We start from the raw sequence: 27,496 nt of genomic DNA on the forward strand, positions 1-27,496 counted from the left end.
AAATTATGGCTATTACTGTGGAATGTAAAGGCCTAGCACACAAAAATAACCCTCATCTAGACGGCTAAAATGCAAACATTCACTATTTAGTGATATTTGTACACTTCTATTGCAGTTAAAGTCACACCACTGACAGGAGGTGGTCGTGTTCTCCATGAGGTTAAATATGGTAACTGTGTATTAACAGAGGGATCGCTTAAAAACTCCAGACTTGGAGAAGTACATGGACTTCTTCCATTAAATCAGTCAAAGGGGTAAAACATAATAGCAGTCGGTATGGCAGAAGACCAGCTGTAACAAACAGAAGAGAAAAGAAAAAGTTGAGAATTTAAGTAAAAGCTCTGTTTCCTGGACAAATTAAAAAAAAAGGGGGGCACAGATGACTTTGACGTTTGTACCCAGACAATCCCCAACAGCCGCTCAGATCTGGTGGAAATGTCGTCAGGGCTTCCTTACCGCAGTTAAGAAACTGAAAAATTGGACTTTCCAGGAGGAGAATACCAAAGAAATCAGAAAAGGAAACAGAAAAAGTCTGAGGGCTCCTAGATGGAAGACATCTTTGCTATGTCTCCTCAGAGCGGACTGGAAACAGTGTAAGGTAGACAGGACAGCAAAGAGACACGAGTCAAACTCCCGAAGATCTGGGAAGAGAAGAGGAATGAAATGGAGAAAGAAGATGAGGAAATAAGGAGGAGAAAAGAGACAAAGAGTAAGGAATCTGACAAGATCAACAGGGCAGCAAAGACTAATTAAAACACGGAAAAGACTGATGCAGGTTACGGCTGTAACGACTTATTTTTTTCATTAGAGATTAATATTCTGATTATAGTTTAAAGTAATTCATTATTTGGTCTACAAAACACCAGAAAGCAGTTAAACATGCCCATCGAGACCCCAAATGTCTACGAGAAATGATAAAAAAAAACATGCAATGACCAAATGTCTTGTTTTGTCCGACTTACTGTCCAAAACCTGAAAATGTTTAATTTACTAAAACACAAGACAAGGAGATCGTCACATTCAGTGACTAGTGGTTGCAGCTAGATGTGCAGATGGATCATAAAATAATCAAAAAATGAACCCAAAAAAGCAAAGAAAAAGCTTAAGGTGTTCAATTTTTATTAATTAAAGTGTTATGAAATACCATACCATAAACAATACAAAGTCGACACTGCAGCTATATTCTAGAAATGGCAGCCAGGTTAATGAGGGTACATGCATTACAAATAATAATGAAGCAAACTGGGATTATAGATAGTTAAGCTTGCTAATACTGTTTATGAGCTGTAGCACATGTAGAAATACAATTAGGATTGAGTTGAATGAAGTTTTGTTAAGTTCAAAGGTCCATCTACGGAACAGCACTGCAAACTAGCACAGGCTGTAAAAATGCTGTGATATGAGGGATCGGTTCATGCTGTGTGCTTATACAAATAAAAATTAGATAAAAAAAGATGAAAAATAAGGCCACAAAAGAAGGTGAAGCAGGACTCTTATAATGTCGACACAATGAACAGCGATTCAAGATCAATGATGTTTTGGTGCTGGGATCAGGACTGAAAGGCGGGATCGTACCTTCCCCTTCGGATGTTTCTGGATCCGCAGTGAGGCAGCGACAGGGTGGAGGGAGCAGAGAAATGTGAAGTAGAAAGACAGACAAGACCATCAACTGCTGTTTCATGTCTCAAGAGGCAGTGTGGGAGGGAAAAAAAACATGCAATGATCCGAGGCCTTGAAAGCAAAGCATTAAACGGGCCCTTAAAAATCTCATCTTTATCTTTTGTTATCCAGAAAGTTCCTTCTACTACTTCTTGCAACCGCAGTGTCTCTTCAGGCAGACTCGATGCTATCATACAAGCAACAGTCATGAGACTGAGGCAGAAGATTACAGTCGGAGACAAGCATTTTTGTTTCTCTCCAGCTTGCAGGCATGCCACAGCAAAGCCGGCGTTAAGCGAGACAGCGTTGTAGAGAGTGAATGAAACAAGCTACAGAGAGAAGACCTGGAGTCAAAGCCAGCCGTGCAGAAGGGAACATGGAAAGAGCCTGTTAATTAATAGTACAAAAACTGCACATCCAACCAAGTGTAATAACCTCATATACAGACTCAAAATCTAGTCTTGTTTTGTCTTTAATCAAGATCCCTTGACTTGGTTCAAATAAAGGTCACTTGCCTTGTCTTGATAAGCAACTTTGTCATTATTATTTTTAACTATATACGAGGGACGTGTCTGCAAAACAACCTGGCTACGTTGCTTGAAATCAGTCTTTTTGAGCTTATTTCAAGATTTTATGAGCTATAATGACATCTTATTGGACACCTTATAAAGTAGCATTCACATACTCCGTGTGCAATCATGTTTGTTTATGCGAGAACGTGCTTCTATCTAGATAAGATATATCTCGCTAAATTTGTCAGGGCATTTTTGCAGTGAGCAAACTTAAGGAGAACTTTGTTGATTTAGGCACTCCTTTAACACTGTCTGACTCACAAGGGATTGATTTTTTAAAAACATGCATATAGATCGTCCTTTTGTTCCACGTATTCCTCTTTCTTGTCAAAACCTGCATTAACCAGAATGTGTTCTCCATCGAGGTGAGAGGGTAATGCTGCTAGCAGCTAATGTAGCCACGAGATGCCAGCAGAAACGAGGAGTGGGGCACAGAAGCCTCATGAGCTCACGTCTTTCTAACTCCACACCAACAGATTTGCTCGTTTTCAAACTTGGTCTTTATTTAGTTCTTTGCCCTGTATGCAACTAACAATTATTTACTTCATTTATGTAATTAATGTGTTGATCACATGACCAACATAATAACTTAATCATCGAGTCTAGAAAAAGTCTAGAAATAGAAAAAAAAATCTCAAAATTCAAAGATAAAAAGACATTTTTGGTTGAAAAATTACTTGAATAAGGCTGCAACTAACAATTACTTTCATCAACAGACTTTTGTTGTGATTAATCCTTTGGTCAATAAAATGCCAGAAAACAGTGAAAAATGCCCATGGTGAGTGCCCAGACCCCATGGGGACGTGTTCAGATGTCACATATAATTAACGATCACAGAAGACGAAGAAAACCAGAAAATATTCTCGTTTAAAAATGTGGAGCCAGTGAATTTTTGCCTTTTGTCCTCTATAGTCCACTAAACAATAACGTATCAATTGAAATGAATATCATACATACTACACAGAGAACAGACTCTTGCCGGTCATCTCATGCCGTGATGGAGACTTCATCAAAGAGCTTACCAGCCAAAATTGCTAATGAAGGTTTGTAAGTACTATCATTCATGCTCCCTTCCTTCTCACAAACCTCGCAGATGGAAAGCCATCTACTGCACGCCCACCAGCGTCAATAATGAGCCCCCATGGTCTCTGGTTGTGAGTATGGATCAGACAGCAAGCAGAGGAGCACTCAGCAGCAAGCTGCAGACATGTGTGTTAGCTGACAGAGGAACACAGCAGGCGCACAGATGGAGGCATGCATGCCAGAGCTCTTACTTAAATCCCCAGCCAGTTCCCCCAAGGACTATCGCTGCCAGCAGAATTGCACCAGCAACCGAACCTATTATGATATTGGTACCACTGGGACCTGTGGGAGTGAAGGAGTCAGCCAGTGAGGGAAAAACAGCATATGAGAGCGCTGAGTGCCAAAAATTTCGATACTATTTTGTTAATATTTTGTATTTCTTTTGACTTTAAAGCATCAAAAAGTAGTTAAGTAGTTTATAAAATATTACATGTATAATATGACAAACGGGCATCAGGGAGGATTTGTGCACGTGTATTGGTGTGCATACATTTCATTTGTTTTGTAATGCATGTTAGTGCACACATGTTCTGCTTTTACAGTGATACATTAGAATACCCCTTAAAAATATGTTAAGACAGCACTGCCTAAAAATATGATGCTCATCCTGTAAATTCACATTTATTCATATTGTCATCATTTTTCATTTGTATGTTGCATGTTTTTATGTTGCATTTGATATTTCTATTGCTTATTTTGTGATTCAGTACATTTCAAAGCTGCTGTTTTGAGCAGCTTTAAACATGCTGTAATTCATATATTTGAACATTTAAGCTGTGTGTACTTTTGCTACTATCTGCTCTACAACTTCAAACTCATTAGAACAAATCAGATTCAGTGTGCCATGTAATTTCCAGTCTAACTTGCAGAAAATAAAATGACCTTATTTTGTTTTGTAGTGAAATACTTTTCAGTTTGTATAGACAGAGTAGTGAAAGTGTTCTGCCAGACCATCCTGTGTGGACAAGTTAGTAAAAAATGACACGTGTTTTGTTCATATTTCACTGTAACAGCACTATGGCCGTCTGATGAAAGGTCTACGTGGAGGCAAACTGCTCACTGCGGTTACCTTTGTATTTCTCTGGGCCGTCTGGCGGGGTGGGGATGGGGATCGGGTCGAACACACTACAGTCCTTCCCAGTGTAGTCTGGATCACAGATACACTTCACCTCGTTACTGCAAGTCTGCGGAACAGAGTGGAGAGTGGACGTGAGCGGGTGTACTCTATCTTTTAAATGAAACTCTAATGTTGTTGTACGGCCTGGGGGGGCCGAACAGCAGTGCCAGTCTCACCCCGTGGTGGGAGCAGATCCGTGAGGACGAGGATCCTGGGCAGGTGCTGAGGTTGAAGGTGGTGACGGGGAGGCAGCGACGCTCCAAACACATCATGTTCGGCCCACATGGTGTCCCGTCCTCCACGTAGCCCAGATCCAAGCCGTCATCCAGCACTGCATGGCCGCCCCTGCAGGTCAGAGGGTCACATCAAATCATGGTGACTTTACTCTACTTCTCTCAGAGCTACTTTATCACGTCGTTTTTTTAAACTGATAGCACTATTTGATTAGAATTGTTTTAAAGACGAAGTATCCTTCCTAGATCAGAGCTGTCTGTAGGCGCTGCTTGGTACCAGTTTTCTCCTTTCCTGCTTTCACTTGAATGATTCTTTTGACCCATATTTATTCACTTTATGTGTTCTGTCTGTCACTCCTTATGTGCCAGAAAAACCAACTTATGACATCCACAAACCCAAATTCTAGCATCTTTTCTATGTTTAGTAAATCCAAATTTGGTTAACAGTCAATTTCGTTATTGTCATTTTTATGCACGACACAAAAACAAAATAGCGTTTCACAAAACCCCAGCAAGCAAACCATTTAACATTTATTGCAACATATATATAAAGTAAAACAAATATAGGTTTGAAACCTTCTGCATTTGTTAAACCAAGAGACACCTTTGAAGCTGCCTCACCTGCAGTCCATGTATCTGTTCTGATGGTGGATGGTCAGACTGGTGAGCCTTCCCTGCAGTTCACCAAACCTCGGCTTTGCTGTCAGATTGGTGCACAGCAGCAAACCACACAGAACGTCTCTAACAGAAAAAAAACAATAAAACCATAATTAAAAAAAATGTAAAGGGTCATATCAGGCTTAAGAAAACAAAAACTGGAGTGTATAAATCCAGGCTCTCTCTGGAGCATTCAATTCAAGTTGTTTTTTGATCAAAATTTTGTGCGTGTGTACATCAAAATGTATATTATGAAGCCTTGCTGTTCACTCACTGCTTGTTGCACTGCACCCATCCCTGACCACTGGAGTCCGGCCCACAGTTTCCCTTGTCTGTGCCCTCAGAGTTCAGCTTTTCATAGCAGAACCTGTCAGCTGAGTCTGGGAACAGAGAACACAGTCTTTCACTTGAGGACGTGGCCTTGCTTTAATTGTTTCGACGCTCCTTCCAGAAAATATAAAATAACATTTCAAAATGTGAGTCTTGAAATTCCCGCTTTGACCACCAGAGGCCCATGGAACATCTGTAAATAAAGCTCTACTTCCAATCCAAACCTACTGTAGCCCCACAGAGTCCTGCACTGGCCATCTCTGGTCTTACAGCGACCTCCATAGCACCGTCCCTGAGGAGGAGGAAGAGGAGGAGGGTGGAAATGATGATGAACAAATGTAAGACAGAAAAAGAAATATACCTCATTAAATGTAACAAAGGAAGCAGTGACAAACATGAAACACAGAGCATGACTTTACCTGTCCAGCATCACACATGTAGCCGTCCAGTTTGTGGACATTATGAGGACACTGAGAAAGAGAGAGAATTATATGTTTGTTCAGCATCGTTGACTTTTCAGTTATATTTCTAAATGTACCTAAGTGTCGTCCTTTCACCTGACTGGAGTCTCCTGTGCAGGTCTCGGGAATATCACAGTCATTAACGGCATCACGGCACGTCACCCCTCTCAGTTCATACTGTCAAACAACCACAGAAGAAGAGGCAGAGACCACATGTAGGGGGTTGGAGCAGATTAAATGAGAGTAAAAGAGTCAATCGGAGCCTTAACAAACAGTGACAAACTGCCCAGGTGTGATGTATTACAGCAGCTCACCTTGCAGTCCCTGCAGCACAGCCCGTTGCTACACATGGCATTGTGGGTGAGGGTACACTTCTTACAGCAGTTGGCTCCGTTCCGTGCACACTCCTATGGGACACAGAGGGTTCACAGTGTCATTCCTTGGCTTTTTGGGGGATAAATTACTACAAGTACATATATTTTTAATGTAAATTGTAGATTTATGATGCATGGTACCATGATACATGGAAAGATAAAGATGCTCTCTGAATTTGACAACTGAAAATGTCAACTTTTCCAACCAGTTTTAAGGCTGAATGAGTGAAATCAGTCCATGACATTGTGTATAAGACAAGCAATAACAAATTAGTTAATTATTAGTTATTAGTTAATTAGTTAAGTGTACTTACGACTAGTGATCCACAGTCACATTCCTCTCCCAGCTCCACATAACCATTCCCACACTCTGGTGGGTCTAAAAGCTACCAGAAGTAAAAAAAAAAAAAAAAACATGTAAGGTAACTACAGCATTTACTATAATGTAATTTTCTCTGCTTGTCTATCATACAATGAAAACACAGTGAAGTGATAAAATAAGAGAAAATAACAGAAGCCTCAGCATGAATCCACTCATGCTTCAGGAAGAACTGTTACAGTCTTTCTTCTTGTTCTTCTTCTTCTATTTCTATGTGATTTAAAAAAACCCCATCAGGGTCTCTCTCTGATGATGGCCAACCATCTCTCACCTTGCTGGGCTTGTTGAAGAGACAGCTGCCTCCTCCCTGCTGGAGGAAACGCAGGTACTCGTCTATACTGCAGCGAGAGAACTTCCTGGGCAGGTAGTAACTAATTGATTAAAAAAAAAAAAAAGCAAAACAGAATATTGTTTGGCAGAATATTGCTTAAAATCTTCAAAAGCCAGTATAAAATATGACAACCTAAAATGTTGCTAATATTTCATGCAAAATAAAGTGCGTACCCTGTATCCTCCATGATACAGCCCAGCCATGGATCTGGACACCTGCAGTCTCCTGAACACACACACACACACACACACACACAAAACATTTTTGTGATCAAGACAGATCACATAGTGACTGCACACACACACAAAAAAAAGTTTTAAAAACCTTTTTAAATGCTGCTGTGCACTGCTGTGATCTCACCACCAGAGGGAACTAATCGTACAGCAGAACTTTTCTTCTCATATAAACAAATCAGTGCGTCCTCAGTGGAAATCAAATGAGTGATATAGATTAGGTTTGCACTCCAAGACACAGATTTTAGACATAAAAAGGACAACAAAAAGTAGAATTTCCTTGAGAAAGATGCCAACCAACGTCTGCAATGTTGCATTAGTGTTACCTGCAGCCGATCGCTCTTTGTTCCTCAGCATGCCGATGTTCTGGCCGAGACTCTGACACAGTGTGATGGCCATGGGGCCCACGCTGCCATACTGAAGACACACATATAAATCAAGTTAACAACAACAACTGTGGGGGAAAAGAGAGTAAAATTCTGGCAACAATTCTTCTATAAATACACAATTTTTCTGACTTTTATTGGACAGATGCCATTAATTGTGGCCAGTCTCTCAGATCTGAGCTGTGTTCGGGAGGCACGTCTCACCTCATTGATGCCTCCACCCCGAGTGAGTGAGCAGATGCCCCCGATGTAGGCCGCCTCGCTACGGCTGCTCATGAACGTCCTCCCGCTATAGTAAAGACAGGGAGACTGCTATAATAACAATTGGAGGAGGAGAAGGATATGAACAAGAAGATGAAGGAGGAGGTGAAGATGGGGGACAACTAAAACCAGGAGACTGAACCCACGAGAAGAGGTGAACAGCGTCGCAGCGCTCCTTGATGCTCTCCTTTCTGAACTTCATGAAGTCGCGCAGCGTCAGCAAAGCGTCATCGCCCACCGAGACCCTGTTTTCAGAAGACCACGTTTCCATGGCCACCAGGACGATGCGAGTGTTGAGCTGCTCCTTGTAGATCTGGAAACACATTCAGAAAATGTAAAGTCCTCATCTAAAAGTATCACATGTTTAACTTTAATGATTTATGTGGAGTGATGACAAAGAAAAGTGTCCTTAAACATAACTAGATGCGATGTTCTCCTCTACAATAAACGTTCTTTCCATCTTAGTATTGATTGGTCTCACTTGAGCAAATAAAGATTAAATAAAAATTAAAAACATAATCTAGATGAGCAATAGTCTTACTTGCACCTAAAATCTGATTTACCTGTAGGTTTTTACAAAGGACTGGGAAGTGTAGTCCACATAAGTCACATCATGACCCCTGCTGAATATTTTAGCAGCCTTAGCAGCTGATGTTCCCTTCAATCTGCTTTTATCTTTATCTGTTTATATGAGCAGATTTCAGAAAAAGCAAACTATAACTTCGATCTTATGGCGCTGAAACCTTTAATGCTTTCAAACCCATACAGAATGAAAATGGGCTAAATTTATATCACCTACATTTTTTAAGCATTGATACATCATTACATGTTCATTTTTATTTTAGCCATGATGTGTAGAAATAAATAAACTATTAAAATCATTCATATTAAAAGCCCCTAATGATGATGTTAAATGATGAGGATTCAGGAGATTAAAGCAAATATTTGACATGTTAATCAGTCAGTCAAACAAGTGAACAAGTGAAAGACTTGTGACAGTAAATAGACCTGAAAGAAATCCTGACACACAGCAGCCTTCATGATAATCTGAGACCAAACCTGAGATAGTCAAAAAAAATCATAGCTGACAGTAAAATAGCTTGTGTCTTCTAGGAAATAAGTGATGGCAGCTGTCCCACTCAGGGAAGTTTCATGTGCAGGGAAATGCTCTGAAATGTGGCAACTGAAATCAAGAGACTTAGATTTACTATATACTCAATAGATTTACTATGATGTTGTGCCATAGTCACAAAGAACAGGTGACAGGAAGAGGAAGCTCAACGTGAACAGTGTTTCAACTCACCGCATCGGCCATGTTCACCACCGCTTTGGCAAAGTTCTTTGTCTGAGTGGCTGATCGACGGAGCTGCACAAACTAACAGGAGAGAGGAGAGAAAGGCTCATCAGCAGAGCACCAACTGACTCCATCATTATCTTAATGAGAGTCACGCTCACTTCATATGATGCCTTCATGCAGCAGATAGAGAGATGAGGTAAAAGAGCTTCACACCTACCAGCTCGTGGTCGTTGACCACCATCAGCTCGATGTACTTGGTCTCAGTCTGAACGGTGCGCTGGCCTCGCCGCACCTGGAGGGGGCAAAAGAAACCCATACAGCCAGACGTTTGAGTCCTCTGTCATAATCACCTTCAGACAGGACAAACAACGCGCGCACACACACAAACCCAGCAGGTGAAACCATTACTCACACCGAGCAGCAACACACACACATGCTGATGCTGGTGAAACTCAAGTCTTTGTCCTTGAGAGGGAGAGCAACAATCACTCTTTCATTAAGCAGGATATTTGCTCGGCATCTGAAGAGATGCATCGTCGCAGCTTCTGTATTTGATTACTTCAGGGGTTGAACATGAAACAAAACGACTTTTAAATTATTTTTGTAAAGTTAGTTTTGATTGGTTATTGTTATATATGGATTATCAGCTAGGGGAGCAAAAAATCCAAAGGACAAGTGAAAACACTTATTTCCAACAGATGCAACAGAGGGCAAACATTTCTAGCGTCAGACGGTATCTTTGGCTAATTTTCTCAAACTTTGCTCTTTTACTGTTTGTGTGAAGCACGAGAGCCGAGACAGTCTATCAGCATGTGTGTGGAAATTTGGCATCATCTGACAGACTTGACAGTAAAATATTAATTGAGTTTGCATATCTCAGCTCTGATGTTTCCCTCATGGTGACGCCTGCTGTAGTGCACGCAGCATGTTCCTGCCTGGCGGGCCATCTGTGCGCGTACATGCAGGTGTGTGTCGGGAGAGAGAGACTCATGGAGGCTGTCTGAACACTGACTTGTCTTTTTGAGCGTCTCAGGCCTTCTGTAAAGACAGGCTTCTCCTCCTCAGACCAGCCGTCTCCATCCGTCAGCTCACTGTCTCCTTTGCTGTGGACGTCTGTCTGCCCCTCAGACTCTGTACTGTTGATAGAGCATCCTGAGAAACACACACACACACACACACACACACACACACACACACAGTTAAGTGAGAGAGAGAGAAAAGTGTCTAGTCATCAGTCCATGGATGGATGTAACCATGTATTTTAGTCCACTGATCTGCAGGAGAAATCAATATCACACAGCCAGTGAAGGAGAACAGAGGAAAGGGGGAAGTGTATAACTGGCCAAATGGGGAGGAAGAGAGGGCTGAGGAGGAAGGGAGGGAGGGAGAGGGGAACGGCAAGGGTTGGGTGACAGGAAAGAGGGGGAGATAAATCCAGAGAGGCAGACGAGTGTCAGGGACAAAGAGGGCAGATGGAGAAAAAGCAGCCAAATGAGATGTTTAGCACGAGTGAGGAGGGCAGCTGGACAACCTGAGGAGGACACTGGACACTGAACTGCGCATGTCAAGAAAGAGAGAAAAGCAGCCAAAAAACAGACTTTACAGAAGCATTACAGAATATTTGACTGTATTATATCACCCGATGTCAAAGATGAGGCTGAACGTGCCGACTCCACACAAGTAACAGCAAACAGCCTTTTCCGCATCCCGTGACATCTTTTAATAGCAAAGCACGGACCAAGTATGTATCACAATGCAAAGTTTAGTCAAAATTGAGAGTTTGAGATATTATAACACTCATTAAAGGGCAGACAGAGACAGGGATTTAAATACCCAGCAGACTTTCATCATTGCATCAGGAGGGACTGAAATACAGAGGAAAACAAGAGTTTCTCTGCAAGCCTGACCTGAGGTCCTACCTGGACAGGGAGGTGGAAACAGCTCGATGTCCGGCATACGATACACAATGTGGTCATTCTGCTCCTGAAGGGCGTCAGAACAAAAGAAAAAACATAAGCAGAGTGGCAGAGAGAGAGAGGGAGGGAAACAGGGGGGTGGAATTACTCTTTTATTTGGCACTAAAAGGTTTAAAAGTGTTGTCACTAAGTTTAGAGAACAAAATATGTCTTATGTCAGAGGTTCTTTTCAATGTGCTTGTTTTAAAATGATGACTTGGAGCAAAATTTTAACCATTAAGGCTTCACAGAAGAGCCAGTTTTTGGGTTCACTATCCATGTCTGCCTGAAAAAAAGATGTAAACAGTCTAAATCCTATTTGTGTTTTGTTCTGTGGTAATCTTTAATGGAGGAAACATAACTTTTAAGTACCAGGCTTTGAGGAAAAGAAGTAAAGTTGCAGAACTCTTCCCTCCAAAAGAGCATAAAAATGTAGACCTGAGCAAACGTGGTTATAAACTTTATATGAGTGATGACATCCCCTCAAGCAAGAGAAGAACATTCTTGTAAAACTACACAAGCAGAAAAATGGCACCCTCTCATCCTGAACTTTATACGTCAACTTTTGTGGGCGAGAGAGTGCTGCCGTGTCCTCTGAGGTAGAGATGGATCAACGGGAAGGAAAGTGCTCTGATGCATAATTAATCAATCACTGGGCTGTCATAATGGCAATAACACTACTGGACACTGTGGTACACTTGAGCTGGGGATAAATACTTTATGAAAATGACCCATCTGAGATAGAGAGCCGAGGCGAGGGAAGGAGAGTGAGGGAGTTTGAAGATGAGCTGGGAGGCCCATTGATCCATCTCTCCAGTCTATGTAATTGAGCTGTGCTTCGATTACTGTGGGCCTTAATGGAAAAAAAGCTCTGCCTCTTCCACTCAAAACACTTTTCTCCTACTCCCTTTGGTCTCTCTCATACACCCAATACTAGATCTATTCTAAAAGCACATCTGCGTATTTTCGAATGATGTAAAAAGCCTCTTAAACCTTTTGTTTTTGTCAATTATTTTGAATTTCTCCGCTCTCCGTCCGCCTCTGTGAGATTATGTCTCCCTCCGATATGAGACAGGAGATGTGTTTCAGTGGTGGTGGATAGCGTATCAACTCAATACTTTCCATAAAGCATCTCAGAGATAGAGTAACACCGTCTGGACTGATGGTAAGTCATGGAGCGATATGGAGACAGGCGGAGAAACTGACACTGCAGGCCGCCATTGTAAAGATTTCAGACATATTTGGATGAGTTTGAAGGTTTGGTGCAAGTTTTTCATGTGATCTTGTTGCTGCCTGGACTTTATGCACAGAATACAGATAAGTGTGTGTTTACTAAAAGTCAAACCAGCTGATCCTGACTCACCTCACCACCTTCGACAGGTTCAATCCCATATGAGAAGTTGCCGTCAGAAAACATTCCCCTGAAACAAACAAAACATAACAGTAAGTTGCAGTAGTTTGTAGGAAAAATACAGTCAAGACACTGTACTTTTTTTGATTATATGTATTTTTGCCTTTTAATTTCTCTACCACATGTTTTGCAAAAGTGATATGCTTTTTTGCTGTAGTATAGGTTTATTGCATCCTAAAGGAATAGTTTGAGATTTTAGAGTTAACTTAGCTTAGCACAAAGACAACAAACAGGTGGAAACAACTGGCCTGGCTCTGTACAAGGGTAGCAGTTGGTCTAGTAGCTCACTAATTAGTGGGCATCTCATTTGTTTAAGTCATTCAAAAACCAAAGGGTAACACTGAATATTTGTTGTCTTTTTTACGGATTAAATAATCCAGATATGACGTGTTAATTTGTGAGCTTTAGAGGTGCTAGTAGTCTAAGCTAAATCAAAATGAGAGAATAAGATGAAAGCAATTAAGTGTATTTCTTAAAATGTTAAACTATTCATTACATCCTTTTCAACAAAAATAAAAAAAAAAGGGGAAAATTGATTTTCTTCATGAGGACTTTTTTGAAAATCGACATTGAGCTCACTGAAGTGACAGCATTTAGTCCAAGTGTTGGACTCACCGTAGGCCGTGGCAGGTGGACAGAGCAGCCCAGGAGCCCGGCAGCCCCCGCACACGCCCATGGTAGTAGCAGTGCTCTCCTCCCTGGACACATCAAAAGATTGCAGTGAGACACTGAAGCCTCCATCATCCAGTAACATGCTCACGTCAGATTTCAGGAAATGAAACCAACACTGACCATGAACACCTCACTGTTGCTGATCTCCTGGCCCCTGAATACACACAGTGCAGGTATTTACTGTCAGCCCAGGGCCTATGAATGCCGACCTGGTGGGTCGACTGAAGGATATCAGTGACTACTGTACAACTCAGCGTCCGGGAAAACCTACACCTACAGAGGCTGCAGCTGAGTTGAGTTTCACCACGGAAAAGCTGTGAGCATACAGTGTGTGAGTGAGTGATGGAGAGAGCAATTAAAGCAACAGAGAGGGGCAGAGGTCAAATGGGGGAGACTTAGTGATGTGCTCGAGTTTCAATTAACAAAAAATTAAGTGTGATTAAAATTGTTTTAATCTAAAAAGTCAGTTGTGAGCAAATATTGTCTTATCTTGGGAAGGAACACTCATCGTTTAATGAGTGAGTCATTAAACAAGCAACAAGGGAGCAACAAGGGAGCAACAAGGGAGCAACAAGGGATCGCTCAGGTACACCAACTTAGCACTGGATCTCAAAAAATGACAATAATATTTTCTTTCAAATGCTACTGTCTTTAAAAAATCTGAAAACTTAATTACAGTTTGTATGTGTAGAGTAATTGAACATTTGTTTGTTGTAAATATTCTGCCGCCAGCAGCTGGTTTCACTAAATCACATGTAAAACACAAGTGTGAACATAAAATTTTAGTGATAGACGATAACCTCTAAGTGGAGCAGTTCCTTTTCACCTGTTTTAACCTGAGAAATGAATGCCCATACACCACTGACTGTGACCTGGTTATGAAACACAAACCCCTATACTAATATTAGATGTATCAAAAAAAAGAGAAGAGTTATCACTCTTCTGTTAAGTCGGAGAACTTTCAAGACAAAAAAAGGACAGTCAAATCGATGTTGCAGAGGCCAAGATATCTCCACTACACATCCCAAAATGCACCGTGATTTTGTCTTTACTAGACTGTCTCTGTCTGGCATAAAGCCTGTATCTTCAAAACTTACCACCCAAAGTGACACCGGCTTTCTATTCAAAGTTTCTATAATGTTGAAGTAATTTCTCATACGACCGTTTTTTTGGTAGTAAATTGACTCCCACATGTTGAATTGGTGTGTGCCAGTTTCAGCTGATACTTTGCTGTAAGGTGTTAGCTGTACAACCCACTTCAAGATACCTTCACCTGAGTATTCATAATCCCCTGAAAGCCTCCAACTGGAGGTTCATGTTTTGAATATAGTGTTTCCACGCTGCCTCTCACAGTACAGGAAAGATCAGGTAACGACAATCGGAGAGGAGAAGTGCCGCTGTCAGTCAGGCAGTGACAGAAAACAAGCAAACAAGAGTTGTTGAGAAGAAATTAAACTGCACAGACAGAATTCAACTCTTGGGGGATTTTCTATATGCATAATCAATCAGGTTTCATCCATGTGGATGGAGATAACAGCCTGATGTTTTGGTTTGTAGCTACTTGGAGCTAAGGAGTGTGTGTGTGTGCGTGTGTGTGTTTGTGTGTGTGTGTATGTGTTAAAGAGAGGGTCAGTTTCAGGTGTTTGTAACGAACCCCAATAAGTCATGTCTGCCACCTGAGCCTGCTGTTGTCTGGCACGGCTGAAAAAGAAAAGAGGCGACGTGGAGCTGCTGCTCTTCATGCTTGGTCAACCTTTACTCTGAAAAATCTCTTGGACATCCTGTCAAGTCAAGGACGAACTCGCAAAAAGTGATTTGCAATGACAAAGAAGACTTCAACACTGCTCATTCAGTAAGAATATGCGGTTGCGCGTGCATCTGTGCATTAAGTGGCTTGATCACTGGATCTAAAAGAGGCTACTGTCCGCAAAATATCTGTTGAGGAGAAATCAATGGTTGACTGGTTGGTTTTTTTTATAAATTCCTCACCAGGTGAGAGTCCAGCGGGAGGCAAGCTTCAGATGAAGCTGCTTCGGTCGATCTGTCTAACATGAAGTCTCAGTGGACACAAAGGACTGGTTTGCTTTTGATGAAAATTGGGTTGCATTTTGTCTATTTTTCACTGCTCTGATTACTCTGTAACAATTTAAACTTTAAAAGTCTAAAAGACTAATTAAACCAGTTCTATGGGACACAAACAAATATAAGCTTCCAAATATTCCTTCATCAACGTCAATACAACCATCTCCTGGTCGGAAAGTCATCACAATTTCTCTCATTCAAGACCATCAGGATATAGAGTTCATGAGCAATGTCTCTGCAAAGTACCAAAATAATTACCAAAGTTATTACAGTTCATCCTGTGGGGAACATGATTGTCTGCACCACATTTCATGGCAATCCAACAGAGATGTTTCAGTCTGGACTGCACCACCAGCATGGCAATAATACGTAGCAGCTTAATATAAAGGCACATTTCTAAGGTTAAGCTACACAAGTTTTACAGAAGAAAAATTACATAATTTCAAGGATCTGTTCAAAGCCATAAAACCACATACAGTCTAACAACCTCTTAAATGTAGTCCTAGGATTTCCCATAGAGCTTATTTAGATTCAGTGTCAGTTCATCTGTTGAGGAAGAAAAGGACTTTAATCATTCATACCAAATAGTGAGACGGCCCACACCACTTAGTCCGGGGCGAGATAATAAATAAATAAAAGGCAGGATTACAGGGCTAAATGGGGGAAATCAAATCAAGCCTCACACAGCAGACACTCGCTGACTTTGTGGGACTGAGGGAGCTTTTCAGAAGAGACGCACGCAAATAAACCATGCAGTGTAAGAAATCATAGATTAATTGTGAAATATCACCTGTGCAGGCAGGACAGGGGCAGGTAAACAGGAATCTACATTTAAAGTGCAATGACAGGAATGAAAAGCTGGACTTTGAGTCAGCATTGTTGAGCTGAGAGGAGCAGGAGGAAAGGTAATGAAACAATCGGAGCTAATGCGAAGTGAAGGGAAGACAAGGTAGAGCAAAAGCATCCGTTGGGAATATTAGACTTCCTCTGTGAGCGGAGAAGCCTGTTTATTCCCTCATGAGTTTAGGTACAATAAAGGCTCACTGGCAGGCAAAGTTAAACTGAATAATTTAACAGTGAAACTATTTGGAGAAAATCAATGAGCACAGTGAACAAACACTTCTCCCCATCTCACTCTGATTGCGTTTGATTGCAACTAATTAATCATCAGTGCCCAGGTACTGGTATAATTATTAAATATGCAATGCTGCAAACTGATGGTGGAAAACATTGTCTATCAATTCATTAGCCTGTAAATTATATGATTGGTAGTGCAGCTGTCTTTTATCAATATGAAGAAGCAAGTATTCAGCAGGATACTGACAGATTTATAACATGGCTCCCATCAGTTCCATCCTCATCCCTAATTCAATTCCTCTTTTAGTCGTGTGTCATTGAGATTCAATCCGGACAAGCCATTCACCCACTCAGTGCAAAAGCATAGACCCACGGGGACCAATAAAAAAGTGACACACAAAGGCAGGGGGAATTTAATGGCTCGTCAATAAAACTGAATAAATCTAGATAGAGATGGTGGTGGCAGGGGGAGGGGGCTGCATACACCAACTTCTAAAACCAGCATGTAGAAAAGGAAACGCCCATGTGAGCAATATTTGCAGATTATTTTGTAATATCTCCATAGATGCACTCAGGGATTTGCATGTGTATCGAACAATTTGCATTTGCATTTGTTCAACTATGCATTCAGACAATAGGATAGTCTGGATAGTCATTCAGACATAACAACTACTCATATTCAAGATATGAGACAAGAAAGAAAAACTGATTGAATAATTTTTTTTTTTTTTACCTCATTATCATTTTCCCCTACTGATTTCAATGCTATAAACTAACATTAATCCTACTATGTTTGTCTAAATTTCACCTCTGTTCTTCATAGGCATCCTATTCATTTGCTCCTATTTTAGTACTTATATTGACAAAATGACGAGAGGCCAACACCATAAATGCACATCTTTGAGGAAGGTCCTTTAAATTTGGTTATTAAAGAATTCTGGCCGATTTTACAGTTCAAAAATAAATTAGTTTGTATTCTCTGGTGATTAAAACCATCTATGAGAGACACTATTTTATTAATTTACTATACCACATCTAGCAGATTTATCAAAGGGGCTCTATAAGAATCAATCAATGTCCTTTTTTGAGAATAACAAAATGCCCAGATCTTAGCTTCCCAAACATTTCACCAAATTAGGGAACTCCTTTTCTATAATAACATCTTCCTTTAAGTCTTACAGAAAATGTAGACGGTAACTTATGTTTTATAATTTAGATTTAATGTTTTTTTCTTATATAATTTCCATACATCTGTAATGATGTCATATTTGTTTTGTATTATATAGGTAGAGATATGATAATTAAATGTATTGGCTCTGGAAATTGCCATGATTTGAATTCCCCTCACGACACAACAAAATAGACCCAGGCTGCTGCTGCTGCTGGCTGCTGGTATCCATGGCAACACCTAGTGATTGGTCAGGTGGTCTTTGGCAGCAAAAAAGAGAGTGAAGGAGAGAGATAAAGCCAGAAAAAGGAACAGAAAGCGAGAGGGACAGAGACTAAAATACAGCCGAGGATTCAGACAGAACAAGAGAGTCTCCAGATGGTGCAGAGAGCCGTCTGCATTAACTGAGACTGTAAACAAACCAGACTAATAACATTATTACAGGACAGTTCGCCCAAATGTATCATCAGTCCGTGCATCAGCAGCTAGAAAGATGTTTCTGGACACAATTCCAAAGATTCAGCATGATGTGTGGATGGAGGAGTATGGAGGAAAACACAGCTAATGCACACCTGAAGGAAAAACACCTTCAAAGCCATTTACACGGGCCTTGAAACATTTGAAATTTCTATGAAATTCAGCCCGAGGGGCACAATAAACAAGCACAGTTATTGGTTATTGATTCTGTGAACACACCCATTGGAAACGTGTTCTCATTCACACTGAACATAAAAGCGACACCGTTGTAGGCTCTGGCACAGAATCAGTTTCTATCAAACTGGCTGCGGTGGAAAAACTCTCATTTGTCAAGATAGTTTATCAAAGCTTTGCTTTTCTTGTCATGAGTTAGATGAGGAAATCAATGTCTCATGTCTGGGCTGCACGGATGATGCTGAGCTTAGCATAAAGCTAACTAAACTAAAGCTCACTAAAATGCTCCCGGTGAAGAAATAGTGTTGGATGTAACCCCCATAAAACCACCACTTGTCAAATTTACTATTTGTTAAATACTATGTGTTTAACACACATAAAATAAATACGTGTGTGAGCTTTAGAGATGCTCTTAAGTAGACTAAGGTTGCCTTTTGACAGAACAAAGAATAAGAATCCAGTCCTCATCTTTCTAGTCTTTCTAGTTATATTTACTGTACATGATATCTAACTCCAAGCAAGAAAGCCAACAAACGTATTTCCAAAAACAGTTTCTATAAGGCAGTCTTACCTTATTCTGTGACAGCTGCCCATCTTCGTCATAGTGACGCTCCACATACTCTGTAGACAGGAGATTGCTGCAGGGAAGAGGAAGGAAAAAGTGAGGAGAATAATAATCATTTTAACATTCAGTTTCAACCTGAAGTCAATATTTCTGCAACTGTTTGCAAAAGCAAGATTGTGGCACTGTGTGACCATTACGGGCCATTACTCTGGAGTGCCATATGACAGAATAATATTAATCAGCATTAAACATTATGACTTGTGTGAATCTAGATCAACAAATGTCTGACTCATCTGTAAAACCGAAATGTATGAAGGTTCATTTGTTCTAAGTGCTTAGAAAGACGGTGAAAGGCATTCCATAAATGTCGTCAATTAGTGTAAAATGTGTGCTGAGTGAGGAGAGGGGGAGTGGAGGTATACATTAAGTGTCCTTTAGCCCGCAGCCAGTCTGCATAATGCCAACACAAAGGACATACAGTGCAGTACTGTGGGTGGGCAGGAGAAATACACGAAGAATGATGGGCAGTAAGTGTGAGCATGTGAGTAGGAGTCGTGTCAGTGACTGCTGTAAAGAAAAAGCATTAAACATCGTTTTGCGCCTCTGTTGTGTGGACGTGTGAAGGCTTTGTCGGCATGTGTTGACTTACTGGTTGAGTTCCAGGTCAAGGATAAAGGATGAGCCGAAGGCCTCCACCAGGAAGCTGCTCTGGGCCAAATGGACGGGCTGACGGCGGGAGGGAGGAAAAGGATGCATAAGAGCGTCTCAGATTTACATTTGATTCATTTACTGGTTTAAGTGGCAACAAATAATCAGAGAAATTGAATCTGATTGATTATGGCCGTTGATGGTTAAATAATTCAATGAAGCCGTCATTAATCAATGGTTTTATTTGATTTATTTCAAGTTTGTTATGCTGTGTCCTGTTTTTGTAATTAGTATAAAAGAAGTCACCAAAGGATAAGGATGGTATTTTCAAACATGGACTATTTTTACATATTTTGTGTTCAAAATGACTTGTAAGTACAAAGGATTTGGTTCAGTAAATCGCCTCAGCTGGCAGCCACAAACAGATTACCAATGAGCTACAGTAGCTCTAATGTGCTCCTTCGGGCACCAACGCCATTCAATGTATGTCCTCTAAAAGTGCTTGTTTTTGCCACTGAACAGTTTTTGCAGACGACAGGAGTTGTTAGTCTAGTTGCTATGACTTTTACCACATATCTTCAGAAGTGAACCAAGTCAAACACCAGCAAACACCAAAGTCACACAACACAAACAAACTGGCCAATAGAGGCAGCAGTAGACCTGCAACTCCTATGTTCCATGAGGTAAAATTACTGTTTTTGTCAATGGAGTCTGGTGGCTTTGAACTGAGCAATAAAACATCTGTTTCTAGTTAAACGAAAAGGATCTTACAGGTCTAATTCTCTTGGGATCCTTTCCGTTATGTTGTCAGACACTTCGAACCTGAGCCTGACTGGGAAGCACTTTTAGTGGGAGTTCAGTGACTGGTGTGGTTGCTCCGAAGGATTACATTACAGCCATTGTAGTTCGTTTGTTGCTCATTCTTGGCTGCGGTTTGAGGTGATCTATTGGACCACTTCCAAAAGTTTTTGTACCTTCCAGTCATTTCAAACAAAAACTATGTAAAAATAGAGCCCAGGCTTAAAAATACCAAAGTTATCCTTTGACTATTTATACATGTAGGCTCCATTTAACTTTAGAGTACTGACCTTAAAACTACACTGACCTGAGAGACAACAAAAGGAGTTTTTCCAAAAGTCCAATTGTTTGGTTTTGTATTTTGAACCATTGCTGGAACAGTCTCACCACCACCCACAATAAATTCAATTTTTTTTTTAGTATGTGTGCCGATCGTTTTGAGTATACTTTGTCATTTTCTAGTGTGAACACACTAAATACTAAAAACCTGCTTGGGCTTATTTACTACGTCTCATGGAGTTGGGACAAGCTTTAGTGTTGTATCTGCATTCATTTAAATGCTTAATAAGTCGATTCAAAGTTACTTTATTCGTTAACTCAGTACACACCCTCTATCTTGAGAACTTCAGTTCAACCTCCAAACGGAAAAGGAGGAGGGATCCTCCTCTCTCATGTACCGAGCAGACAGAAGTAGCAGTAGTCAAATTACAATATGGAAAATGTCCACATCTCTTCAAGTCAAGGTCATGAATTAATTTTTTCTACCACGGTTTGTGTCTCATGGTTCTGTCTGCAAGGAATGCAAGTTGTCAGCACATCCAGTGATGTGCGGTAGAACAGAAACTAAGTACTTAGACGTCTAAAACGTACTTTTAGATAATAAATCAGGCATCTCTTTTTCTTATCCTTGCATGGTGTCGGTCCCAGACACTGACTCAAACTAATGAGTCATATCATTTGTCAAGTATTTCAGTCTTTCAGGAAACTGAGTAAGGTCACATAAAAAGCGTGACAGAATATGATAAAGAGTAAGATTGATATTCAGTATGAAATAATTGAACAGTGCGCAGAGAGACCAAAGCAACAAAGGACTTAGATGACAATAAAGGAACGTCCTCTTCCAGTAACCGCTCCCTGAAGGGGAGACAGCCTCATCCATCCCTGAGGCTTTTTCAGATAAAAACTGGGTGCTGGGGCTCATCAGCTTTCTCTAACCTTGCTCCAAGGTGAGCCCCATCCACAATACAAGACAGAGCTCTGTGGTGGCTCCCATCAGTACTTACTGGCCAGATGCAAGGCGGGTCTCATTAGTATTACCATGCACTCTCTGCAAACCACTTAGTATCAATCTAAACCTCCACTGGGTCCATATACTGTACAATAAAAAGCCTGCAATGCCTGCCTGTGAGCAGAGGTAAGATGGCTGCATTGGTGCTCTGACTGTGATGATTTTTTTATTGTGTTTGATTTTTTTTTTGTTAAATAAAAATCCTTAATATTCATTGTTGACACACAATAGACACTGAATGGTATGTTCAATAGGCTACTTAAAAAAATTATGAGTAACTATTTTAAAGTAAAAACACAAAATATTTGCTGGTTAGATTTTCTCAAGTGTGACAATAAAGTAATTTCTCCCTCTAAGATGTAAGAATCATACGTAGGAACAATAAGTGTTGAACTGCTGCTTGTTTTGAGAAATACATTGACCTTAATCTTAGTTTACAGTAACACTTCCTCTCTAATGACCAACAAGCACAGCGTGATCATCTTCAGTCTGGCTCTGCTTTAGGCCAGAAAGAGATCGCAGAAAATTTAACTTCAGGTGATTGTTTCTCTAAGTTGAAAGAAGCAGTCAAAAAAACCTGCATTCATTGATTTGATTTGGCCTTTTAAAGTTGAAATAGTGGAATTACTTAGTTACATGTCCAGTCATGTTTCTGGAAACCTGACAAATGTACATCCAATATTCACTCTACTTTTAGCTCTGCTTTTGGTCTCCACCAAGTCCTGAGGGAAATATCTTGGCTCTTCAGCAGCTAAATGCTTCGCTATGTTCACTAGCTGGCTGCTAGTTTGGTGCACGGCAGGTAGTGTACAGTCGGTTTATCAGAGCTGTTTTACTGGAAACAGCTTCCTGCTGTTAGAGACAAGGTTGATGAAGCTCAGAGAGTGAATCAAAACAGTGAGCTCAAAGACGTAGAAACGGTCAGAGTTGGGTGAAGATTAGCTTTGAGCTCATTAGTATCAGCGACACCGTCACATTTGATCTATTGCTATTATAAAAACACTGATTACAGCCAACACTAATGACACGGTGATGGGCATAAACCACGCCTGAAACTGATGGTCAACGTTCTGAAGTGATTCACAAAAAAAGATTATCACTGAAATTAGCATTCATTCCCTTTTACATCTGAGTTTACAGCGATTGGAGGGACTCTGCTGATTCAACCTCACGTCTGAATTTACATTCTGTAGCGTGGCAGCACTCAGACTTTTCAATGGAGAACAAAAAACCAGTCATGAGACAGCGTGCCGACCACAGAGGGTAGCTCAAGGTCAGACCTGTGTCATATCCACTGACCGGCCAGCCGCTGACTGACAGACAGTGTTCATAGCGAGGGTAACGAGAGAGGACAGGTAGAGGTGTGAAATATTATCTAATGGACTGGAGGCAACTAGGTGGGGTGGGCTGAGTCTGTCCTGCCCTGTTGTGGCCCCACAAGCTGTCAAAAGGTGGGGGAAGGAGTGACAGACACATGAGCTCAAAAGAGAGGACAAACGGGGGTTAGAGTTTTAGAAATCAGCTGTCTTCTGGTGCTTGTCTGAATATATAAATAAAAAATGTCTCTCCGTTTTCTCTTTCCAACACATTTATCCATCTATTCATTATGGAATTTTCTATTGTAATCTCCCAGATATCGGTTGTTTTAATTTAAAAGTACCTGGGTGTAGACATCTAGTATATGTTGATATGTGCCTTCTATATAGGTGCACCTTGTTTCACCTTTAAAGATATTGTAAAAGTAATAATTTTGATCATAAAAAAGGAAAGGGCTGATTTAGGAGCCAAGAAAAACTATCTTGCAAAATTATAACTAAAACCTGAAATCATTAATGCATAATAAACTAACACTTTTTCCACAATTCATACGTTTCAGCTCCTTCTTATTTAATTAATTTTAGGTTTCATTGGTGTGAGACTTTCTAAACTGGGTGGTGACTTTAGTTAGAGGTTGCACAAATGAATGTGATCATTTCAAGATTCAAGATTCAAAGTGTTTATTGTCATGTGAACAGTGTAGAAACAGGTTTCCCTGTACAATGAAAATCTTACTTTGCCATCCGCACCGAATGCCAAAGAGTGAAAAAGAAGAGGATAGAATAGAATATAAAACATATAAATATAAACTACTATTGCTAGATATAAATATATTTACATGTGTGCAAAAATGTGCAACTTAAAATAAAGTACAGTCATTGGAGGTAGTAGTGACTCCTATCGGCTGTTAAGGAGCCTGATGGCGGAGGGAAAGAAGGAGTTCCTGAGTCTGGACGTCCTGCATTTCAGACTCCTGTGCCTCCGGCCTGAGGGGAGGAGAGGGAACAGTTTGTGTTGGGGGTGGGTGGGGTCTTTGATGATGGAGGCAGCCCTCCGGTGGACTCTGTGTCTGTAGATGCTCTGCAGAGAGGGCAGGGGAGTCCTGGTGGTCTTGGACGCAGTCTTCACCACTCTCTGCAGGCGTTTACGGTCCATGATGGTGGTGCTGCCGTACCACACGGTGATGCAGCCGGTTAAGATGGACTCAACAACGCAGCTGTAGAAGTTGGTGAGGATTTTTGACGACATGCCAAACCTCCTCAGCCTCCTCAGGAAATACAGCCGTTGCTGGGCCTTCTTCACCAGCTGTGTGGTGTTCAGTGACCAGGTGAGGTCCTCGTTGATGTGGACCCCCAGGTATTTGAAGCTGCTCACCCTCTCCACTTCCTGACCTCGGACGAGCAGTGGCTGATGAGGTCTCCTCTCCTTCCTCATGTCCACTATCATCTCCTTCGTCTTGTCTGTGTCGAGGGTGAGGTTGTTGTCCTCACACCATGTCACCAGAGTGTCCACCTCCCTCCTGTAGGATGCTTCGTCTCCACCGGTGATGCGTCCTATCACAGCGGTGTCGTCTGCAAACTTCAGGATGGTGTTGTCCTTGTGGGAGGCAACACAGTCGTGGGTGAACAGGGTGTAGAGGATGGGGCTGAGGGCACACCCCTGAGGTGTGCCGATGTTGGTGATGATGCTGGCTGAAGTCCTGTTTCCTATCCTGACAGACTGAGGCCTGCCAGTCAGAAAGTCCAGGAGCCAGTCACAGAGGGGGGGGGTGCAGTCCGAGTGAGAACAGTTTGTGGGTGAGCTTGTGGGGGATGACCGTGTTGAACGCAGAGCTGTAGTTGATAAAGAGCATCCTGATGTAGGAGTCTTTATTCTCCAGGTGTGAGAGGGAGGTGTGCAGGACTGCAGCAGGAGGGGGGTGAAGTGGTCCTGGTGTCTGTGAGCCTCCTCTCTGTGTGGGGGGTGGAGGTCTCGAATCGGGTGTAGAATGTGTTGAGGTCATCGGGCAGGCTGTCCGTGGCACTGGTGGTACTGGAGCTGTTCCTGTAGTCTGTGATGTGCTGCAGGTCCTGCCACATGCGCCTGGAGTCAGCAGAGGAGTAGAAGCCATCCAGCTTCTCTCTGTACTGCCTCTTGGCAGCTGTGATGGTCTTTCTCAATCCGTACTTCGCAGCTTTGTACTCGGCCTCGTTGCCAGATGTGAATGCAGAATCCCAGATGTGAGAGCGAGCATGTAGCATGTGACGCACATGACTGTTTATCCAGGGTTTCTGGTTGGGAAACTTCTTGACTTGTATGGTGGGTACGATGTTATCCACACAAGTGCTGATGTACCCAGTCACAAAGTCAGCATACTCCTGTATGCTGACAGAAGAGTCCTCCAGAGTGGCTGCAGCTTTGAAGACATCCCAGTCTGTAGTGGTAATCTGTCCCTAGTCTCTGGTGTCCAGAGTTTAACCTGTGTGGTGACTGGGTTTGATTGCCTGAGTCTTTGTCTGTATGCTGGATACAGGAACAGGGAGATGTGGTCTGAGTGTCCGAAGTGGGGGCGGGGGGCAGCCCTGTATGCACCCTTAATGTTGGTGTATACATGATCCAGTGTGTTCTTGTCAGGGGTGGGAATGTCAACATGCTGGTGGTATTTGGGAAATACAGTCCGTAGGTTGCACTGATTAAAGTCGCCAGCGACAACAAAAACAGCGTCAGGGTGAGCCGTCTCTAGTGTGGAGCTTACTATTATTATTATTTATATTTTTGTATATATTTTCTTACATATATTCTTTTTCTTTTGCACTATTTTGTATTTCTTTTGCACTATTCTGTATTTTGCACCTTCCGTTGTTTGAACTGTCCATGAGAGCTGCTGTGTTTAAATTTCGTTGTGCTGCTTGCACAATGACAATAAAGGAATTCTGATTCTGATTCTGATTCTGATTCTGATTAAGCGCCGCTGCAGCGTTGGCCCGCGGAGCCAGAAGCACAGATGTGAAGTCCCTTGGTAGATAGTAGGGACGGCACGTCAGATGAGCAGTGCTTATGAACAGTCTGTACATCCCCACACCACGTGTTGTTGATAAACACGCACACACCTCCTCCTTTCTTCTTCTTACCGGAGGCTGCGGTCCGGTCTCCTCGGTGCGTGGAGTGCGTCTGTAGCTGGACGGCGGACTCCAGGACTTTGTCCGAGAGCCAGGATTCAGTGAAAATTAGAGCGCAGCATTCTCGACTTCCCTGCTGTGTTGTAATCCTGGCTCTTAGCTCGTCCAGCTTGTTCTCCAGAGACCGCACGTTAGTCAGCAAGAGGCTAGGTAGCGGTGGTCGGCTAGCACGGGCTTTCAGCCTGGCATGGAGCCCTCCCCTCTTGCCTCTCTTGCGACGCCGCCTCCGAAGCGCTCTCCTTGGATCGGCTGGTCGGGGCCTTCCTGGTGGCGGTGGCGGTGCTCACGGGGACGCACAAAGATTTGCAGGTCCGGTGGTATGAATCCGCTAAACTCCAAGTTGTAAGAAAGTTTGGCAATATCCAGCAGTGCTTGCCTGTTATAGGTAACAGCGCATGTCATCTGTGCAATGCAGTGAAAACAAAGAAAACACAAAAAAAGAACAAAAAGCCGGCATTCGAGAGCGGAGCGAGCAAACACGTCTGCCACGGTGGCGCCATCTTATCACACATTTTGTGATAAAGTGAATAATAGTACACGTGTGTCCAGCTCTGGTGGTTGGAGGGATGGATGTGAAACAAGTCACGGGTGCCGGCTGAACTCACCTGTGCTCCGGCGGTGTAGTTTTTGATCCGGGTGTCCAGGCGGCTGTGGAGCAGCTCCTCCTGGGAGTGGATCTGTTGCAGGAGCCGCTTGGGCTGAACGAGCTGTTCTGCAGGAGGCAGCTTTCCCTCCAGACTCACCCATTCCCTCAGACCTGCAGAGGGGACACACGAGGAGGCTCAGTGCACGGATAGGGCGAGATGCCACAGAGCAAACTCAGGTTTGTGGAGCTCTAAATCTCTTATTTCTGCAGCCCTCCTGTAGGATCAAACATCTGACGGTGAGCTGCTCGTCGATGCAACAATTACACGGTCCTTGTCGGTGAGCGCAGGTAAAGTGGATGCAGAAATGACCAAAAACTACTAATTTTTAAAATCACTGGGCACATGTTGCCTGTAATAAACTAAATCATAAAAGGGGAAAGCGAAGCCTCTCACCTGTCACGGCGCACCGTGCACACACTGCAGCGAACAGCAGGCATCTCACAGCGAGCATGATGCTCACATAGTCCTGGTGGTTTCCTCGGTGCAGCGCCGTTAAATGAAGCGAAAAGAGGCGTGAGCGGAGCTGCAGCAGCACTGTTGTTGTCAGTGAAGACAAACAGAGCAGCGGGGTTCCTTTGAAAGCGGCGCCCGCATCTCTCACCTCCAGTTCCCGCCGGTGGGGAGTTTTAAAAGCCCCCTGATGAGGCTCCTCTGCTCGGCTCCAGCTGCATGGTGTGTGTCGGTGT

The 27,496-nt window shown here is 42.2% G+C and overlaps 1 protein-coding gene across 1 annotated transcript; it reads right to left on the bottom strand.

The window, feature by feature from the left end:
• Positions 1-1,169: 1,169 nt before the first annotated feature.
• LOC139219602 (disintegrin and metalloproteinase domain-containing protein 11-like) lies at positions 1,170-27,325 on the bottom strand. The gene is made up of 26 exons (XM_070851520.1): positions 27,204-27,325; positions 26,769-26,920; positions 19,604-19,680; positions 18,961-19,027; positions 13,355-13,437; positions 12,692-12,749; positions 11,293-11,356; positions 10,386-10,525; positions 9,591-9,665; positions 9,380-9,451; positions 8,223-8,389; positions 8,020-8,104; positions 7,756-7,846; positions 7,370-7,421; positions 7,137-7,236; positions 6,801-6,872; positions 6,427-6,519; positions 6,209-6,289; positions 6,071-6,121; positions 5,880-5,943; positions 5,596-5,701; positions 5,286-5,405; positions 4,608-4,776; positions 4,384-4,498; positions 3,506-3,596; positions 1,170-1,593 (listed from the first exon to the last, which is right to left on the bottom strand). Exons 1-26 carry the CDS (start codon positions 27,259-27,261, stop codon positions 1,551-1,553), a joined length of 2,346 nt encoding a protein of 781 aa, XP_070707621.1. The 5' UTR covers positions 27,262-27,325; the 3' UTR covers positions 1,170-1,550.
• Between the last annotated feature and the right edge of the window lie 171 nt (positions 27,326-27,496).

Source organism: Pempheris klunzingeri, chromosome 20 (genome assembly GCF_042242105.1).
Source record: "Pempheris klunzingeri isolate RE-2024b chromosome 20, fPemKlu1.hap1, whole genome shotgun sequence".
Classification (NCBI taxonomy): domain Eukaryota; kingdom Metazoa; phylum Chordata; class Actinopteri; order Acropomatiformes; family Pempheridae; genus Pempheris; species Pempheris klunzingeri.

Excerpts from the sequence above, each read along its gene's own strand:
- LOC139219602 (XM_070851520.1), bottom strand. The coding sequence starts at position 27,261 with ATGCTCGCTGTGAGATGCCTGCTGTTCGCTGCAGTGTGTGCACGGTGC. Across the intron at positions 8,390-9,379 it reads TGGTGAACATGGCCGATGCG|ATCTACAAGGAGCAGCTCAA; the intron begins GTGAGTTGAAAC and ends ATGTGTTTCCAG. Across the intron at positions 5,406-5,595 it reads TGGGTGCAGTGCAACAAGCA|AGACGTTCTGTGTGGTTTGC; the intron begins GTGAGTGAACAG and ends TTTTTCTGTTAG.